General features: G+C 41.3%; 1 protein-coding gene across 5 annotated transcripts in view; it reads right to left on the minus strand.

The window, feature by feature from the left end:
- Positions 1-11,870, minus strand: part of LOC148036641 (multisubstrate pseudouridine synthase 7-like) — a 215,077-nt gene extending 203,207 nt beyond the window's left edge. For all 5 annotated transcript variants that reach the window (XR_015690970.1, XR_015690969.1, XM_087678678.1 and 2 more), the window contains exon 1: positions 11,586-11,870. Coding sequence is in view for 3 of the 5 variants with exons in the window: in XM_087678678.1 (XP_087534804.1) it covers positions 11,586-11,788 (203 nt within the window). In the remaining 2 variants the exon portion in view is untranslated. The remainder of the gene's footprint in view (positions 1-11,585) is intronic.
- Positions 11,871-19,861: the final 7,991 nt, after the last annotated feature.

Genomic DNA, 19,861 nt, shown 5'->3' on the forward strand with positions numbered 1-19,861 from the left:
TCAATAAGATTCAAGTGTTATGCTGAAATCTCAGATTGAGGCCTTTAATTCACTGATTGAAGCTAATATGCATTAGGCAAGCATTGCATTCATGAATAGATGAATTCAAGCAAAGGTTGGCTGAGAATTTGATGAAAATGTTCAATTCTTTAATCTCTCAGTCAAATGGCTTAAGCTCAGCAATTGGATTAATGAGAGAGATTAAAAATTGAAGAGAAATACCTTGACATGGCTGAAAATGACTTGTCAAATGCTTGTTAGGGCTCCCGGTTGTCCAATGTTAGCAAAATAATCCATAAGGCTTGCTTGTCTGATGGTTGAGACCAATCTTGAAGCTTCAAATGCTTGAAATTGAAGCACTAAACCTGTTTCCCCCAAATTTTTGCTCCATAGAAGCTCTTGATCCTCAATCTTTAGCCATCCCGTGCTTAATCCTTGCAATTTGTTGAAGAATCCTTGCTGAAATGATTCCACGGGCCAAAAGGATGAAGAATCTTCAAGAAATTGTCAAGAATTGGAAGCTTGGGCTGAAGCTTTCATGGCTGCCCATGGATTGTTCATGTAGGGTTTCAAGAGAGTGAAAAGCTGAGAAATATAGCTCTATTTTGGAGTAAACACACCAGGACCTTGAAGGAATCACTGCCAATGATGAATTAGAAGCACCATAGCTGAAGATTGGCTAAGAACTGAAGGAGAACAGGGCTGGAAAAATCAGCGCAAATTTCGGGCTGCTGTCCAGGCCACGTGGCAGCTTCAACAGGGCATGAAATGGTGCTCTACTTGTTGCATTTGATGTCTAGAGTGCCATTATGCAGGCCATTGTTGATGGAGAGCAAAGATCAATGAGAAAAGAAGAGATCTCAGCCAGCAAACTCCATGAAAGCTTGGGCAGAGCTTGAAGAAAGAGGAAAGGAAGACCTCTTTTGAAAAGTAACTATAGTTTAGTCTCTAACTAAGCCCGGTTAACCATCCTTTACCCTAGTTACCTCCATTTTTGCATGAAATTTGATGACGTCCAGCCATTTAAGCCTTTACCCGCCATATCTCACCTTGGATATCTCCAGATGTAGTCTTTTGCTAACTGTAGATGTCCTGCAGCACTCCACTAGTCACTGTCTTGTACCATTTTTGTCTGAAATTGGTTTTGAAATAGGAAAATAGGAGTGAAAATGGAAGAAAATAATGGATCAAAGACTGAAGCTCTGATACTACTTGTCAGAGAGAGAACTAGGGAGAGAGAAAGAGGAGAGAGAAAGACTGCAGAGGAGAGAGAAAGACTGCAGGAAGAGAGAGAATAAGAGTGACGAGGAGAGAGAAAGACTAGATTTGGAGAGAGAAAGACAGGAAAGATGAGGAAGCCATAGAAGCTGTGAACAAGAAGGGAGAGAAAGATTGTAATTGTATTGATATGTCAAAAAGATGTGAAAAATTACAACTTCTCTCCTTATATACCAATGTCTGTGTGACATGGCATATTATTAACATCCTAACTATTCCCAACTTCTTACACCACTCCTCTCAATTTATGGCCTTATAGGCTTGGTATCTGAATTGTCTTCACTGAGTAGGCCATTTGTGTTGAGGATTCTTCTACAAAGGCTGTTATCGTGACAAGTTGGTAGAAAAGTGGGCTTTACAAGCTCCATTCCCCTTCTCTTATGCAAGGTCCTCCGAGCCAATTGTCTATTGCTACACCCATTCCCACATGTGCACCATATTTTCCACAGGTTCCTTTCCATCCCCCACTTTCTCCTGCGGTGGTTCCCTCATACACCCCATCCCTTTTAGAGGGGGACGATCTCAGTGATGCGGCTATGGATTCCCTGGCCCCTAGTGTTTCACAGGGAGTCTCCCAAGATCGTGAGGAGCTTCTTCCTAAACAATCTTCATCGACAAAATTCATCGGCATTGGCATTCCTCTTGCCATCCTAGGATTCATTTCTTCCTTGGCCTTCCACCACTTTCACAATCTAAGAGAGGGCGTTAGCAATCATGTTTGTCATGCCTTGTCATCTCCTGCTTGTAAGCCTCAGTTTGAGTCAGACGAGGACTCTTGGAGCTCTGACAGGTCTATCATGTGTTTTGATGGGGGAGGTTACTCATTCTAGAGTGGCTATCCGGGTGCATCCCTTTTGTTTGTCCAGTTCCAGTATATTTCCCATAGGCAGTTTCTGCATTTCCCAGACTGACCACACCTGCCAGACATTGTCCTTACTAGTCAGATTTTTCAATGGCCATCTAGCATTTTTCAAGCATTTATTGTGCCATGGCCCATGACCAACATTAAATGTTGGTCAGCCAGTATTTACGATATTTCCGGATTTCCATTGGCCAATTTAGGGCTTTTGTGGCTATTTATAGCCATTCCCCACTTGGCAATCATTCATATCATCATCTTCCTTCCTTCCTTGGCAGGTGCACACTCCGACTCCGTCATCTTCCTCCCTCTCTGGTGCTGCCATCATCATCAACCTGATCCGATGCCCTAATTGACGCTGTGAGCTGCATGCACGGCCTAATCAATCCATCATCATTGTATCAGTATTCTTCTTCAATCAATGCAGTATTCTTCCCTCGTCTTCTGCTTCCTCTCTCTCTCTCTCTTTCTGCTTCACTCTATGTTCTTGTTTCTCTTCTATTGCACACTCTCACAGTTAGAATGCATTATTTCATGTATATCAATTTGTCATCTCTTGGTTGTGAGCTCTTGTCAAAGTCTAAGGGAGACATTGGAGCTCTGACAATTTTTTGTGCATTTCTTGTGTTTGCCAGCCATGTGCCAGTTTGTGCTGCCCTGTCAATCAGCGATTTTGCTCCAAGATGCTGCAATTTTGTCCAAGGAGGCCACATCAGCATTTTCGCATTTTTATGCTGCTGCCGACTGCAATTAATGCAGGTCAGCCAGATTTTTTGTGGCCCCAAACAGGTGATCAGCCAGAGTTAGAGGTTTTCAGCTATTTATAGCTGGCTGGCAGGTTGGGGCAGGCACTCACTTTTCCGGCTCATAGGTGCTCCATCAGGTGGCTGCAGTCTTCTCTTTCTCCAGCATGGACAGCAGGCTGCATACTCTCTATCTCCGTCACCGTCACCATCTCTGTCCCTATCGACAGTGCTGTCATCATTATTCAGCCTGATCTAGTGCCCTCACTAACACCTTGGGCTGCATAGGGACTAATCAGTCCTCATTGTATTCAACCTTCTTCTTTGTTCAATGCAATTCATTCTTCTCTTTTTGCTCTCTTTCCTTTTCTCTCCATGTACATGATTCTCCTCTGTTGTGCACTCTCACAGATGGGAGGTTTGTGTTGAGCAATCAAAGTCATTGAGTGCATTGTATTCCATTAATTCCTACTTTGTTTTCCTTTTACAGTCCCAAAAAGGTTTTATTTGTATTATTTATTAGTGTATGGCACCACCCGAGACTGTTCAATGACTCATGTGCCTATAAATACAGCATGGGCATTCATCCCTTCAAGCCAACACTCACACATTCATTCTTCATCATTCCCCCCTTAATTCGCTCCATTACACTTTTAGCCTCAACCCTCTACCACTCCTATCCACACCCCTATCCTAGCACATATCTCGGTTCTTGTTGCTATTCAACTGATCATGGCACCATACAACACGTGATTTCATTTTAGAGGTCTTCTTCACATTGCCACTAGCTCCAAACAATCCAAATTGCTGCATTTTCAGTCTACACAGCCTAGCGACCTATTCTACATCATTTCCACTACTGCATTTGCTGGTTTCACAGCTCTTGCTGCCACCCAACACCCAAGCAACAGTTCCCAGCCATCAACCACTTTATGGAGGCTACATTTGTGGCAGATACAAAACAGCAGGTTATACACTCTTTATTAGCCCTACATCAACTAGTTGTGTTTTTGTGTTTTCTTCACTCTTAAAGGACTGATCAACGATCCCCTATTTGCAACCACTTACATTGTAAGATCTTCGTCAATATTATTGCATATTCTTCTTTGGTTGGCTGCCCAACTACTGGCTTGACAGCAGCCATTATCTCAGAAAGATTTCAGCATGTTTTCCATCTCCAGTAACTCCTAAAGACTATGTTTCACTCCCCTATTGTTGTCCTTGTTAGATATGATCAATGCCCCACCCTCATTAGGTGCTACCAATGATCCATGGTGCTCAAAGTTGTAAGGCCCCCATTATGAGGAGAAGCCAAATGTGAGCCCGGACATTGGTTGAGTCCTGACTTGTATATCAGATGAGGTCTATGTGACCGGATGGCAAAAAGGTGACTGTTGTGGGTCTAATCTTTGGGTTAGACGGAGTGGTTAAGCTGGTAGCAACTCGAGGCACATTGCATTGAGTTGCGTGGTAAGGGAGTTAAAAGGGGCCCCTATTGTGGGGTCCGGGGGCCGCGGAAGCGGCCCCTGGCTGGGGGGTCCCAGGGGGGCCAGCGGCCCCCCTGGCGGGGGTCCGGGGGCAGCGCCCCCGGCCCGATGGTAAAGGGAATATTCCCTGGAATATTCCCTGGCCGACTAGTGGAGGCTCATATGGTAGGTCGGTCAGCAGGCCGACCTAACGACCTTCGCGGGCTATAAAAGCTAAACCCCTTCGCAGCCATCTTACACTCATCTTTCACCCAGTCAGAGTTGTTGTTCCAGCTAGCCTTAAGCTCTTCACCTATCTTCTGTCTAGATCGCCATCTAAGCTTCATTCATTGGAAGCGCACGGGTGGACAGAGCCATCTTTGTATCAGTTGTTTGGAGTTAAAGAATTTTACTGATTCTCCTCTTATCTGTTGTGTACTCTCTATCTCTTTCTCAGATTCTGTTCGCTGCGCCGTGTAATATTTTACATGGTATCAGAGCCCAGGGGGCTCTAGAGATCGGAGAGCGTGCAAGAGGCAAAGGCTTCAACAGCAAAGAGAAACGATGTCGACTCCGGGAAGCAGTTCTGGCGCATCAGGAAGCGGTGCAGGAGGTGGTGCTGCTGTACCGGCTATTCAAACACTGAGGATTCGTCCACCAACCTTCAGCGAAGGCAAGTTAGATGGTACAAACTACACCTTGTGGAAGTTCAAAATTACAACTATCCTTGATTCTTATGAGCTTCTGGAGACTGTGCTGGGGACTGACGCAGAACCACAGCCTACCCCCGACCCATCAAATCCTAGTGTGATGATTCCTCCGAATGCAGATCTTCTACGAGCTTGGAAACGAAGGAATGCAGATGCATTGTGTGCCTTAGTTACAAGCTGTTCTGACAGTGTTTTGACTCTGATTCAGCATACAACCAAAGCGTCAGAGGCTTGGAATGTACTAAGGAGTCAGTATGAAACACGAAACCAAACAAGGATTCAAAACTTGGAGAATCAACTAGCAGCGGAGAAGTTTGCTGAAGGAGAGACGGTTGAAGCATTCATCACTCGGATTAAGAATCTGCGCGACCAGATGGCTGGCGCTGGGATACAAAAGACTAGCGAAGAGCTAGCTCGGAGGTGTCTTCGGATTTGTCCACAAAAGTTTGATGGACTAGTAACTGCCCTTAATACTCAGGTGAGACCTCAAGCTTTGACTTTTGAGGAGTTTTGTGCATTATTAATGGAGGAGGAGTTGAGGCTGAAAGCCCGAGAAGGAAGCAACAATGGAGATGCTGCATTCTCTGCCAATGCAAAAGGCAAAGGTGTTTCCTCCACCAAAAATGATGGTGACAAAAAGAAAAAGGGCGGCAAGAAGAAGTTTCAAGGAGAGTGCTTCTACTGTAAGAAGAAAGGACATGCAATTGCAGATTGTCGTGTCAAGAAGGCAGATGAAAAGAATGGTACCCTTAAAACTAAAGGGAAAGAGACAGCCAATACGGCTGAAGCAGAGTTGGAATTATTCATGGCGACCATTGAGGAAGTGTGCTCCTCGGCGCAAGAAGAATCTACCACTGACTCTTGGGTGTTGGATAGTGGGGCCTCCCGTCACATGACCAACAAGAAAGGTCTATACAGTTCTATGCAGCCTCTACAAGAATCCATCACTGTGACGGTTGGAAATGATGCTAAATGCCCTGCTGCGGGCACAGGTACTATTTCTTTTGTTGCTGCAAATGGTGAAGTCAAAAAGCTTTCAAATGTGTTGTATGTTCCCGAAATCAGGAGAAATCTCTTATCAGTTGCTGCCATAACTGATCTTGGTCATGAAGTGAGGTTCAAGAAGACAGGTGCAGAAATTATTGATAGTGCTGGCACAATTGTTGGCAAAGGAGAAAGAAGGAACAACCTGTATGAGCTAAGTGCTCTTACAGCCACCGCTGGAGTGGGCACAAGTAAGCTTTGGCATGAAAGGTTTGGACACATCGGATTTGCAGTATTGAAGGAGATGCAAAAGCAAGGTATGGTTGCTCACCTACCTACAATAACTGAATTGAAGGAACCATGTGAAGCTTGTATGATGGGCAAGCAACAGAGAAAGGCATTTCCACAAGAAAGCAAGAATAGAGCACATGCTCCTCTAGAGTTGGTGCATGCTGACTTGTGTGGTAAGATGCCTACACAGGCCTTGGGGGGATCTTCTTATTTTATGCTGATTGTCGACGACTACAGTAGGAAGATGTGGGTGTACTTCCTTCGTGATAAGGCTCAAGCTTTTGGTAAGTTTAAAGAATGGCTAATACTTGTTGAGAATGAAACAGGGAAAAGTGTGAAGAAATTTAGAACAGATGGTGGTGGTGAGTTCAACTCAAAGGAGTTTGAAGGCTTTTGCAAGAGCAAAGGTATCAAGCGTCAATTGACAACGCCTCACACACCTCAGCAGAACGGTGTTGTGGAACGCAGGAATCGCACCATTGTGGAGATGGCAAGATGCATGCTAAAGGGCAAGGGATTACCTAACCATTTTTGGGCTGAAGCTGTTAATACTGCAGTCTACATTCTAAATCGGAGCTATACAAAGGCTCTCAAGGGAAAAACACCTCATGAGGCTTACACTGGTAAGAAACCATCTGTCTCACATTTCAGAATTTTTGGATGTGAATGTTATGCACATGTTCCAGATGAGAAGAGAAACAAGTTACAACCAAAAAGCAGAAAATGTATCTTCTTGGGTTATAGTGATGAGCAGAAGGCTTACAAGTTATATGACCAAGAGGCAAAGAAGATCATCGCGAGCCGTGATGTGGTGTTCAAGGAGGAGCCGCATACAGTGGAGGAGGAGAAGGCAAGGTCTTCCACTTTATCATCAAGCGAAGAAGTAGTCCACTATGAACCTGTCCCGAGAGCTATCCCTATCCTTAAGGAGGAGGAAGCATCATCTTCAGATGATGAGGAAAAAGTTCACCAACCTGACATCACCCCACCGGAAAAGCCATTGCCGCGCTGGGTGAAGCAGCTCTATGACCACAATAATCCTATGCCTGCATCTGTTGAGGAGAAGGCAGACGGACCAAGGAGGTCTCAGAGAATAGAGGAGCAAAGGAGGGCTTCTGCTCACATAGTCAACATGGCCTTGATGGTTGAGATTATGAGAGAAGTAAAGGAGCCAACTGACTTAGAAGAAGCACTTGCAGATCCATCATGGAAGGCTGCTATGCAGGCGGAGTATGACAGCATAATGAAGAATGACACTTGGGAGCTAGTGGATCGGCCAGCAAAGCGGAAGATTATTGGCACCAAGTGGATCTGGAAGGTAAAGTACAAGGCTGATGGTACCTTAGAAAAGTACAAAGCTAGACTGGTTGCCCAAGGATTTTCACAAGTTGAAGGGTTTGATTTTCAAGAGTCATTTGCCCCAACTGCCAGAATGACCACTATTCGCACGGTACTTGCAGTGGCTGCCCACAAGAAGTGGCCAGTGTACCAAATGGATGTTAAGTCAGCGTTCTTAAATGGTGACCTCAAGGAGGAGGTGTACGTGGCTCAGCCACCAGGGTTTGAGGCCCCCCATTCTGAGAACAAAGTGTGTAAACTGAAGAAGGCATTGTATGGGCTGAAACAAGCCCCCAGAGCATGGTACCAGCGGATAGATAGGTTCTTTTTAAACCTAAACTTCAAAAGATGTGCCTCAGATGCTAACTTGTATGTTTACAGGGATGGTAAAAAGTCTGTAGTGATTGTCCTATATGTGGACGACCTTCTTATTACAGGTGACTATGAAGATATGATCAACCAAACTCGAAAGGCTTTGAGTTTTGAGTTTGAAATGACAGACTTGGGCTTGCTGCACTATTGTTTGGGGATTGAAGTCTGGCAAGAGCCAGGAAAGATCTTCATCTCTCAGAAGAAGTATGCATGGGAGATCTTGAAGGCATTTGGCATGACCGAGTGCAAGGAGATAGCTACACCTATGGAGGTGAATGTAAAGTTATCCGTTGAGGATACATCAGCACTAGCAGACATTGGGAGGTATAGGAGGTTGGTCGGCAGTCTAATCTACTTGTGTAACACCAGACCAGATATCAGTTTTGCTGTTGGTGTTTTGAGCAGGTTCTCAAACAAACCTCATGAGAGTCATTGGAAGGCTGGGATGCGGGTGCTTAGATACTTGAAGAAAACTCTTGACTATGGTATCACATACAGTTTCGGAACTTATCTTGTGGGGAACTGTGACTCAGATTGGGCAGGAGACATTGATTCCAGGAAGTCAGTTTCTGGTTATTGTTTCTCTTTGGGTTCAGGAATTTTCTCTTGGATTAGTAAGAAGCAACCAACAGTGGCATTGTCTTCTACCGAAGCAGAGTACAAGGCAGCTTGTTTTGCTGCATGTGAGGCCGTATGGTTGAGAAGGATTCTATGGCATATGGGAGTGCAGGATGAAGAACCAACTGTGCTGAGATGTGACAATCAGAGTTGCATCGCCATTGCCAAAAATCCAGTGTTTCATGCACGCACCAAACATATAGAGATCCAGTATCACTATGTGCGTGATTTGATGGAGGATGGGATAGTGGAATTGGTCTACTGTCCAACAGAGGAGAATGGAGCAGATATCTTCACCAAAGCACTTACGAAGGATCTGCTTCAAGTTCATCTTCAGAGACTCGGCATTGGGCCGAGGAGATAGTTCACCTATGGGTGGACATTGAGGGGGGGTGTTAGATATGATCAATGCCCCACCCTCATTAGGTGCTACCAATGATCCATGGTGCTCAAAGTTGTAAGGCCCCCATTATGAGGAGAAGCCAAATGTGAGCCCGGACATTGGTTGAGTCCTGACTTGTATATCAGATGAGGTCTATGTGACCGGATGGCAAAAAGGTGACTGTTGTGGGTCTAATCTTTGGGTTAGACGGAGTGGTTAAGCTGGTAGCAACTCGAGGCACATTGCATTGAGTTGCGTGGTAAGGGAGTTAAAAGGGGCCCCTATTGTGGGGTCCGGGGGCCGCGGAAGCGGCCCCTGGCTGGGGGGTCCCAGGGGGGCCAGCGGCCCCCCTGGCGGGGGTCCGGGGGCAGCGCCCCCGGCCCGATGGTAAAGGGAATATTCCCTGGAATATTCCCTGGCCGACTAGTGGAGGCTCATATGGTAGGTCGGTCAGCAGGCCGACCTAACGACCTTCGCGGGCTATAAAAGCTAAACCCCTTCGCAGCCATCTTACACTCATCTTTCACCCAGTCAGAGTTGTTGTTCCAGCTAGCCTTAAGCTCTTCACCTATCTTCTGTCTAGATCGCCATCTAAGCTTCATTCATTGGAAGCGCACGGGTGGACAGAGCCATCTTTGTATCAGTTGTTTGGAGTTAAAGAATTTTACTGATTCTCCTCTTATCTGTTGTGTACTCTCTATCTCTTTCTCAGATTCTGTTCGCTGCGCCGTGTAATATTTTACAGTCCTATATCTTCCAAAGTCTATTCCCACATTCCACCATCCAAAGGATTATGTTTTGCTCCCTACATAGAGCAACCCTTTTCCTCATCATCAACAACTCTACACAAAGGATTGCTTCTCGCTCCCTTCACAATATAGATCCCCTCCAGGAGTTGTCAATCATGCACGCACCCCGCTCCATTGTATTGGCATGATTCATTTAACATGATTTAGTGTTCATTATTCTTCTATGTTTTGAGTTTTCTTTGTCATAGTGTTTTCCATGCACTCTGTGTTTCTCCCTGCAAACCCTACCACTTCTTGACAATTTGGACAATAAACAATATTTGCTCCTAGTCTATGCTCACATGGGGGACACTTTGGCAATCTCATTGAAGGCAAGGAATCCATGGACATGTTGTGCTTTTGCAGGGCATTAGTGACCAACATAGAGATATGACTATTTCCACTTTATGTAATCAGCATTAAGTATGATCAACATTGGCTTGGTGCTTCTCTTTCAAATGTATTCTTGGCCTAGTTGTGACCCAGAGACTAAGTCTTGGAGTACTTCCAACAATGCATTCAGGTACTTCAAGCATCACTTATCATCGTTGTATAATACTATGGATCATGATATAAGGTTCTAGCAGACCATTGTTGTGGTATGAAATATGATGATGGTTCCTAGGGGCTTGTTGTTCCTCCCTATCATTGTATATTAGTATTGTACTGAACACCCATGATCTAGAAGAAGGTGTTAGCTGTGTACATTTCACAGTTGTTAGGTTATTTCTTTAGGCTTTTGTTATTGGTTGTCTTAAAGGACAATTGGGCAACTTAGGGATAGCGCATTTGTCTTGGGTCTCATCCTTAAGCCTATATATATTCCACTCCTCCATTCTTGTTGTATTAGATCACATCCACGTGGAGAGAGGGAGACTAGAGGTACCATTGGTCACCACATGTGCCACTCACATTTGTGGTTTAAACAATACATCTCACTTATTGTGTCATGAATTCCATTGCATGTTCATTCATTGTTTGAGTTTTTGTGTTCTCTCTTTCACATCTCAATATTCTCATTGTTCAGCACTTGTGAATCTTCCTCTTCACATTGCTCATTCTCACAATATCTAGATGTTTTACCTTTTAATAGATCCTTGGGACACACCACATAATGCACCCATGAGCCTCTTAGAGCCGTGCTGAATAAAGGAAGGGCCTCAAATCCCAAGAGCAAACAAGCCATGAAGGTGGCATTGCCAAGATGCAAAGCATCTCTAACAAGAGTTAGTGTGTATTCCACCTATAGTCTCATAAATATAAGTCCAAATCCTAGCAACTAGACTACTATAGTGGGAAGTAGCATTTCTTATGCATATGTACATATGTATATGCATATATGTGTGTGTGCATTGATCAATTATACATGCATATTATATATGCATGTGTATGTGAATACAATGAATATGCATATGTATTCAATAAAGTGAGTAATCCTGCACGCATATTGCATGTATGTATCCATATATACATATGTACATACAAACGTACATATGATGTACACATAATGCAAGAAAGCAAGCAAGCATGCATGCATGCATGTATGTATGTAGACGGAGAGATGCGTGCATAGGCTAGTATCACTTTATCTACGTGACAATGTACCTACGAAATTCGTGCTCAAAGAGTACGTTATCAACCGAAAAAAATAATGGACATAGAATCATTCCTTCATGCTTCTCTGGATAGGATCATTCCTTATCCTTGCATATTGAAATTACCACCCTAGATAAAGCAGGATCTGCAGGGAACCAACCGTTGCTTCAGAATGCCACGAAATCCAGGGGCCGAGTTAGCATAACAGAGGATTCCTAACCGTGCCTCCTGCTCAGAACTGGTGTCTGTTGCACCTGAACAAGTGGAGAGGTGCACCCGCCATGGCTCCACTGCTTCACGATTGCGTGCGCTGGAACCCCAACTCATGAATGCCCTGAGACGAGTCCATCTATGTCTTCTCATGTATGGTACGATAATACGAATGCGTATTGCGTGTGATTTGTGTGGGGGAGTGTGTTGATGATAGATTGGTATCGTTAGAGTAGCCAGTGTTCTTCGATAACCTGAGGTTTAATCTTAGAGTAATTATATTGATCACATGAGAAATACAAGAGTAATTATATTAATTACATGAGGTTTAATGTTAGAGTAATTATATTAATCACATGAGGTTACATGTTAGAGTAATTATATTAACCACATGAGAAATACAAGAGTCACGAGAGAATACCAGAAGAAATGGTCGCGTGTTAAGAAACTAAATCCTCCTTTGGGAGAAGGCAACATGCTAAATAAGATCCAACTACCAATGGAGAAAGGTGAGCCCAAAAGCCTAAGAAAATGAAACATCTTCATATATGGCTATGTAGGAGAGGGATATCTTGCCTTACTAAAAAGACCCAATCGGAGGGATTCAGCAGCGAAGGTCCAACCACAACTCTCCAAATGTCAAATAAGAGGGACCAAATCTTCCTAGCTAATGGGCATAAAATAAATCTATATCAGGAAGATTCCACATTGGTAGTACAAAATAAATAGTCCCCATTCGAAACACGTCGCTTCAAAAGGGCTAAGGCTAATGATGTTTCTATTTGCTATGGAAATATTTTCGTCAACGTTGGGTTTCACAAAAGAAAATCATGTGCCTTGCATATGTGTTTTTTCCTTTAAATAATGTGATTCATATTGTAATATGATAAATAGAAATGTGCTTTTTTTTTTGTTCCCTGTGATAAGCAATTAAGAGTGTTGAATGATAGGATTTGAAAATGACAAAAACAAAACCTCTTAACTCCCCCCTTCTCTCTCTATCCCCCTTTCTAAACACCTTCCCCATTAGCTATATCATAAACCCTAAACTTACTATAATGCATGTTTGTCAGAGAATAGGGGAAACATTGGAATTTCCTTTTAGATTATTTGCATATAAAGTCGACAAAAAACAAAATATCAAGGCACCCTTGATGAGTAAGAGTGCAAAACTCTTGCAAGGTTGCCAAAAAGAAACTTCAAAGCTCTTTAGTGTTTTGAGTATGAGCTTAAAGAGCCCCCACGCTACACTAGGGCATGCTTGGGGGTGTCAGGGTGCCTGTAAAATATTTGAAATTCACTTCTTTAATAGATAAGTAGCACACTCATATCAACTTCGAGTAGGCATGGGTGTAAAGGTGCTTCGGTAGTATAAATGCACCACCGCCTCACTCTCTATGTTATAGGGTCATGAGTTGTACATTGCCTTACTATTTTCTTGTAAATAACACTATGCATATTTGTGAAGTAATAAGTGAAGCATCAAAATACCATATTAGACTATCCGCATACACAAGAAAAAACACAAATGATGAATTTATCATTCAGACCTTAAAAATATGGTAGAACATAAATAAGTTGCTTATGTGCTTCAGTTAAGCATGTGCATGTGCTAATACATATGAGAACTTTTTAGAATAACATGCAACTCTCTTAAATGCTTGAAAGGCAATATAAAAAGCTCTAATGCAAGTGGATATTTATGATATGTAACTACCAATGCAACCATGTATATACTTGTGCAATTGGCCCATTTAGTACTACATCCTTTAGTATGATCATTAGCAAAACCTCCCTCCCTTCTTCTCTCCTCTATGAGAGAGAGAGAGAGAGAGAGAGAGAGAGAGAGAGAGAGAGAGAGAGAGAGAGAGAGAGAGAGAGAGAGTGTGTGTGTGTGTGTGTGTGTGTGTACACACATGTGCGCACCTGTGCATGTGTGTCAGTAAATGTGTATAGTGGCCCCTAAGACATGTTTTAAGGTCCAAAGACTACATCATAGCTTACTAAACTCATTTTCCCCACAACTTTCTTGCCTTGCTTGACAACCAACTATAAAATATTTGGGATCTCTCTCTTGCATATGCCAAATGGATGAATAATACATGGGATTAAAAAGCATTAAATTTGTGTGTTTGTATGTATGTGTGGATGTTGGGAATTGTGTGCCTGCATGCGTGCGTGCGTGCGTGCGTGCGTGCGTGCGTGCGTGCGTGCGTGTGTGTGTGTGTGTGTGTGTGTGTGTGATCAGTAAGCTCATCACTAAGACTAGTTAACTAGATTACTAACCACAAAGTGCAAGTAAACAATATGGATTACACTATAATTATTGCAAATCATTCAAAGCATCATTTCGATAACGGTCCTAAGAAAAAGTGTGTAAAAAAAAACAAGTTAGATAGATATGGACCATCATTTGCAATAGGATAATACATTGGAAACATGTGGCAAGCTAACTATTGTTGAGGTAGTGAAATAAGATTACAATTTTCCCAATAAAGTATAATTTATGTGGTGAAGAGGTGATCCTAGTACCTACAAATCAACCGAAAACACTAGTTAGGAAAGGACCAAAAAGCATTGAGGGGTTGTAGGTGGAAGGGGACCACCTGAGTTGTCATCCCCTTCACACCATGATAAGTGTACCTGATTAGAAGATAAAGAAGACATTTCACTTGGCCAAAATGCAACTGTCTTTTATCTCAAATGGTAGAGATTGCTTCAATCACCTAAGTGTATGGAAAGGAATGAAAAATTTTGCCATTTTGTAAGGAGATTGCCTTATATCCATTTGTAAGAAGTAGAGATGTGGACGCAAAAATAATTAGTTAATATGAGTTTACAATTTATTGGTGGATTACCTTACAAATTCATAGTCTAAGTCTTCATGAGCATGAGTTAGCTACAAGAGCTTCTCAAGAGAGGGATAGCTATACAAAACTTTGTGATAATGGGCTCAGATTTAGAGCTTTGGTATGAAAGATTGGAGAGGCACAAGAAAAGTGAGTAAATGGGTTGATTTGGGACTTATAAGGGCTACAAATGAAGTGTGTGAGGTTTATGTAGTCGATGGACTCCGTATAGTCTTGCAACATTCAATGTAGCACTATGCCATTAGGGAGGCGATTTCATGTCAACACTGGTGGCAAGTTCTTTTTGTGTAGAGTGGTTTGTCAAATGTGCTAGCAAGCAAGCGGCCAAATTGGTTATGCACTGTTGACGTGGCAAGCTAGTAGCATTGTAAAAGTGTAGTGCATTTCTCAAAAATGTTCCCATGACCAATGTTGTGAGTTTATTTTTACAAGACTCAAGACTAAGGTTTCTTATGGCCACAAAATGACACACTTCTTATAGAATGATCATAGAAATCTTGCGTATGTTGTAGTGCATTTTTCACTATGAAGAGGCTAGTGTTATATTTATTTGGATTTGCGATGAGTCTTAGTTTCAATGTGTGTGTCTACGTGTGAATTTCCCCATGTGAACATAACTATTTGTGAGTCTATGTTAGGAGTCCATGTGTGTTTCTTACCATCGTAGTATCATGTGCCCTACGTATTTAGCTCTAGAACGAAATGGGTGCATATATTGATGGCATCACCTATGACTTGTGCTTACTACGATCTTTTAAAAGCCCAATTTTGTGTCAAATTTTCATGTCGAGAAACATACTTATTGTCTCACTTCTACAATCACATATCTTTAAAACATTCTTAGCTTGATCCGAATAGATGATTGCAACAAACTACAATCATATCATCCCCAATGCATTCTTCAATGAGTAGAATATATAGTGTAGACCATCCCAACAATGATAATGAACTTGTGCAAGTTACGAGTTGTTTCATGGTGAATGAACTAGGAAACTAGACAAAAAAATATTTATCAAAGCAACACCTAGGAGTTAGCTTGAAACTCAAAAATATATCAAGTCATGTGTGTATGTATGCATGCATATATTTGTATTCTTCAAATTTGTGTATATAGTGGCTACAATCCTAAGTCCAAATGCACATCAATGTGCATTGGGTAGCTATTTATATGGATATGCTTACTTGGATGTAGTCCCATTGCTTGTGATGGACATTCATGTGTAAACACTTCATCCTACTTGTAAAAAACATATATATAGGGATCTATCAACATTACTTTATGAAATCCCTACACATCTATTAGAATCTCCTTAAAAGAAGTACATGCAAGTTGTGTAGCAGTGTTGGTGATATAATCAAAACCTCTCTAATTCCTGGTTCCCTACTAGACTTAATCACCATTAATCATAAGCATTTCATCACTAACAAGTCTATATTATACAACCAAAACCTAAGCATAGTTTATGCTAATTGTACAATAGGTCTAAAATATTTTTAAATGTCATCTTCAGGAGCATATCTCTAGCTATATATTTACCAATCCCATCAAGGGAATGCCCTTATTTTTTCTTGGCTAAAGAGCTTCGGTTTGTGAGAATCTCTTGCAATTTTCCTCAATCAACCTTAGTTGTAGGAATCACAAAAGAGCTTGGTTTTTACCTCTTTCCAACATGAAGCAATGTTCAATTTGTCCCTTCATAAAATATATTGGCTAATTAAATAAATTTACATGCACTCCATAGAATCTTTTGTGTTTCCATAGATCAAACTAGATCTTCCTCAATTTAGTTATCCCACAATCTTATTCCGATAGTAGCTATATTTTGACAATAGTAAGTAGTGCAGGTATTTGTAACATTTCATGGCATTGGATCCAAGTGGAGGTATGACTGTGTAAGGTGGATCCAACTCCATTAGATATATTAGTTAGATTTGTACTCATGTTAAAAGAAAGACAATTCAAGACATAAAGAAAAGGAGAGATCAACATAATAGTTATATATGAAAAAGATTGATTGATTGTGCGTGTGTGTGCGTGTGCATGAGTGTGTGCACATGTGTGTGTGTTCTGATGGTAATAATTATATATGAAAAATACTAATGTTCCTATTATTTTTATTTTGTTTTCGTGGTTTGGCAACTTGGTACAATTGAGGGGTGAGAGGGAGTGTCTGATGGAGTAGGATGAATGCATGGTGGCATTGCCTAATGTGGAAAGGTAGGGAGTGGAACTTGCACTTCATTTTATTTCTTAATTGGAAATTAAGTATGGGTAGCCATGTGATTGCTTCCCCTCTAACTAGATGCATGAAAATTGTCAACAATAAAAGAGTTGCAAGTGAGTACCTCTAGCTTGGTCCTATGGAAGATGATGTGAGGGGTGAAGTAATGCAATAAAAGGATGAATGCAAAATAATGGAGATTGATTACAGAGTGATGCTGAGGGAGTAGATGGACATGGAGGTGGTGGAGAAAGACCTATACAACCACTTGAATTAGCACAATAAGCAAAAGTGGAAGAATATCAAAGCTGGGAAGAAAGTCTAATGAGCATCAACTGTCTTCTCCCTTGTTAAACTTTAGAAGAGGTTTTCCCTTATTTTTTCTTCCCTAAAGAGCTTAGCTTTGTGAGAATCTCTTGTAGCTTTCCTTGATCAACCTTGGTTGTAAGAATCACAAAAGAGTCGGCTTTTTTACCCCTTCCCAACATGAAGCATTGTTCAATTTCTCCCTTCCTAGAATATGTTGGCTAATTAAATCAATTTACAAGCGCTCCTATTATGTAGAATCTTTTGCATTTCCATATATTAAACTAGATCCTCCTCACTTTAACTATCCCACAATCTTATTGTGATATTAGCTATGTGCCTGCATCATGATAATAGTAAGTAGTGCGAGTATCTGTAACATTTTATGGCATTCGATCCAAGTAGAGGTAGGGGCATGTAAGGAGGATCCATCTCCTTTAGATATAGTAGTTGGATTTTGTAATCATGTTAAAAGAAAGGCAATTCGAGATGTAAAGAAAAGAAGAAAGACATACATAAAAGTGTCAAGAATTGGGTGGTGGAGTGAGTTGCTACACCAAACACACACCGTACACACAAGAGAAAGCTTCCTCAAGAATATAGGAAGAGAGATTGAGGCTAAAATGCTTTCTTGCTAGTTTCTTCTTCTTCTCTCACACACAATACAATGTATAGATAAGACACAACATAAAGGAAAGTGGCCTACATAGTCAAACAGTGCATAACAGACTATACTAATCAATTGGTGTTATAACTATGTCAATTGTAGATAGATGTAACAACCAAATATAATAAGTGATAAGTAAGTGGCCATGTGAGTATCATAATGACCATTGATATGCTAAGTGTAGATATGTAGACCCATTTAACTAGGCAGTCCATTATCAATGTTTGCATGTGTTGAGGTTGCCATCTCAACAATCTCCCTCAAGTTCAACTGTATCTCTACAACTCCAAGTAAGCTTTGAAACTTTCGAAGCTTCTCTACACCCAATGTCTTTGTGAAAATATCAGCTATTTGATAATGTTTGCTGACATATACCAAGTCAATCTCTCCTACAAGTACCTTCTCTCTCACAAGTGGTAATGCACCTCAATGTGTTTTGTCCTCACATGGAACATTGGGTTCCTAGCTAGTTGTATGTGTTGCTCATGTTGTCAGTGAATGACAATTAGATCATCTCCTTGCACATCAAAATCACCCAATAACTTTTGTAGCCATACCATCTCACATGTTGCAATATATAGCAGCACCTCTATACTTAGTCTCTGTACATGATAAAGCAATTGTAGCTTGCTTTTTGCTCCTCAATGTAACTATTGCACTATCAAGGGAAAACATGAATTCACTGGTAGATCTTATGTCAGACATGCTACCAGCCCAATTTGCATCTATGTATCCAAACACATGTATATCCTTACCTACCTCATTAAAAATTCCATAATGCAAAGTGGACTTTACATACCTCAATATTCATCTAACTACATCCAAGTGAGGCTTTTTAGGCATGTGCATAAATTGACTAACAAGGCCAATAGCATAGCTCAAGTCTTGGCCTTGTGATAGTCATGTAAATCAAACTTCTTACTATTCTGTTGAACATAGTAGGGTCTTCTATCTCATCCCCAACATCAGCACTCAACTTCACATTTTATTTCAATGGCACTTAAAGAGGCTTATATGCTATCATACCATATTTGGATAACATATCCACGCCATACTGCCTTTAAATCAAACTTCCTACTATTCTCTTGAACATAGTAGGGTCTTCTATCTCATCCCCAACATCAGCACCTCAACTTCACATTTTACTCCAATGGCATTGAAAGAGACTTATATGCTATTAGACCATACTTGGATAACATATCCATGCCATACTGCCTTCGAGACAACCATATATTATCGCCATATCTGATCACCTCAATACCAAGAAAGTATCTTAGCCCACCCAAATTTTTCATCATAAAACTCTTCTTCAAAAAGTCCTTAACTTCAACAATCCCACTATCATTGTCACCTGTAATAATCAAGTTATCCACATAGATGACTACGATGACCAAACCTACATCTCCCTTTCTCACATAAAGTGAGTGGTTAGTATCAAAAACATAAAAGATAATGTTGACAAGATACTCTCTGATCTTGTTAGATCTTACTCTAGGTGCTTGCTTCAACCCGTATAGAGTCTTTTTTAACATGCACACATATGTGGGATACTCTAAATCCTCATAACATATTGGCTGCTCCATATAAACCTCTTCTTGCAATTCACCATGTAAGAGGGCATTCTTGACATCCATTTGCTACAAACTCTAACCTTTGGCTAATACCATAGCAATCATACATCTAACAGTTACCATCCTAGTAACTCGACTAAATGTCTCTTCATAATCTATGCCATGTATTTGAGCATAGCTTGTTGCAACTAGCCTAGTCTTACACTTGTTAACATAACCATCTCTATTATGCTTAATTTTATAGATCCACTTACAACCAATAGCTTTTTTGTCCTTAAGAAATGGTACTAAATCCCAAGTCTTATTGGGCTCTAATACAACCAGCTTCTCATCCATTGATGCATTCCAATGAGCATGACCAACAGCATCCTCAAAACTAGTGGACTCAATATCCTCAACCACCTTTACCATATAAGCATAATGTGAGTTTCATAACCTTCAAAACCAAACCTTTTAACAAAGTATTTGACCTTGCTAGACTTGCATACCACTGGATCACTTAGTGGAGCTTTTACATTACCATGTGCTCTCTGTACACCTGGTGTTTTGACTAAAGGAATACCAAGTTCATCATCCAAACTCTCTAAACC

The sequence above is a fragment of the Lygodium microphyllum genome, chromosome 5 (assembly GCF_053477565.2).
Source record: "Lygodium microphyllum isolate KBCC chromosome 5, Lygodium_microphyllum_v1.1.10, whole genome shotgun sequence".
Classification (NCBI taxonomy): Eukaryota; Viridiplantae; Streptophyta; class Polypodiopsida; order Schizaeales; family Lygodiaceae; genus Lygodium; species Lygodium microphyllum.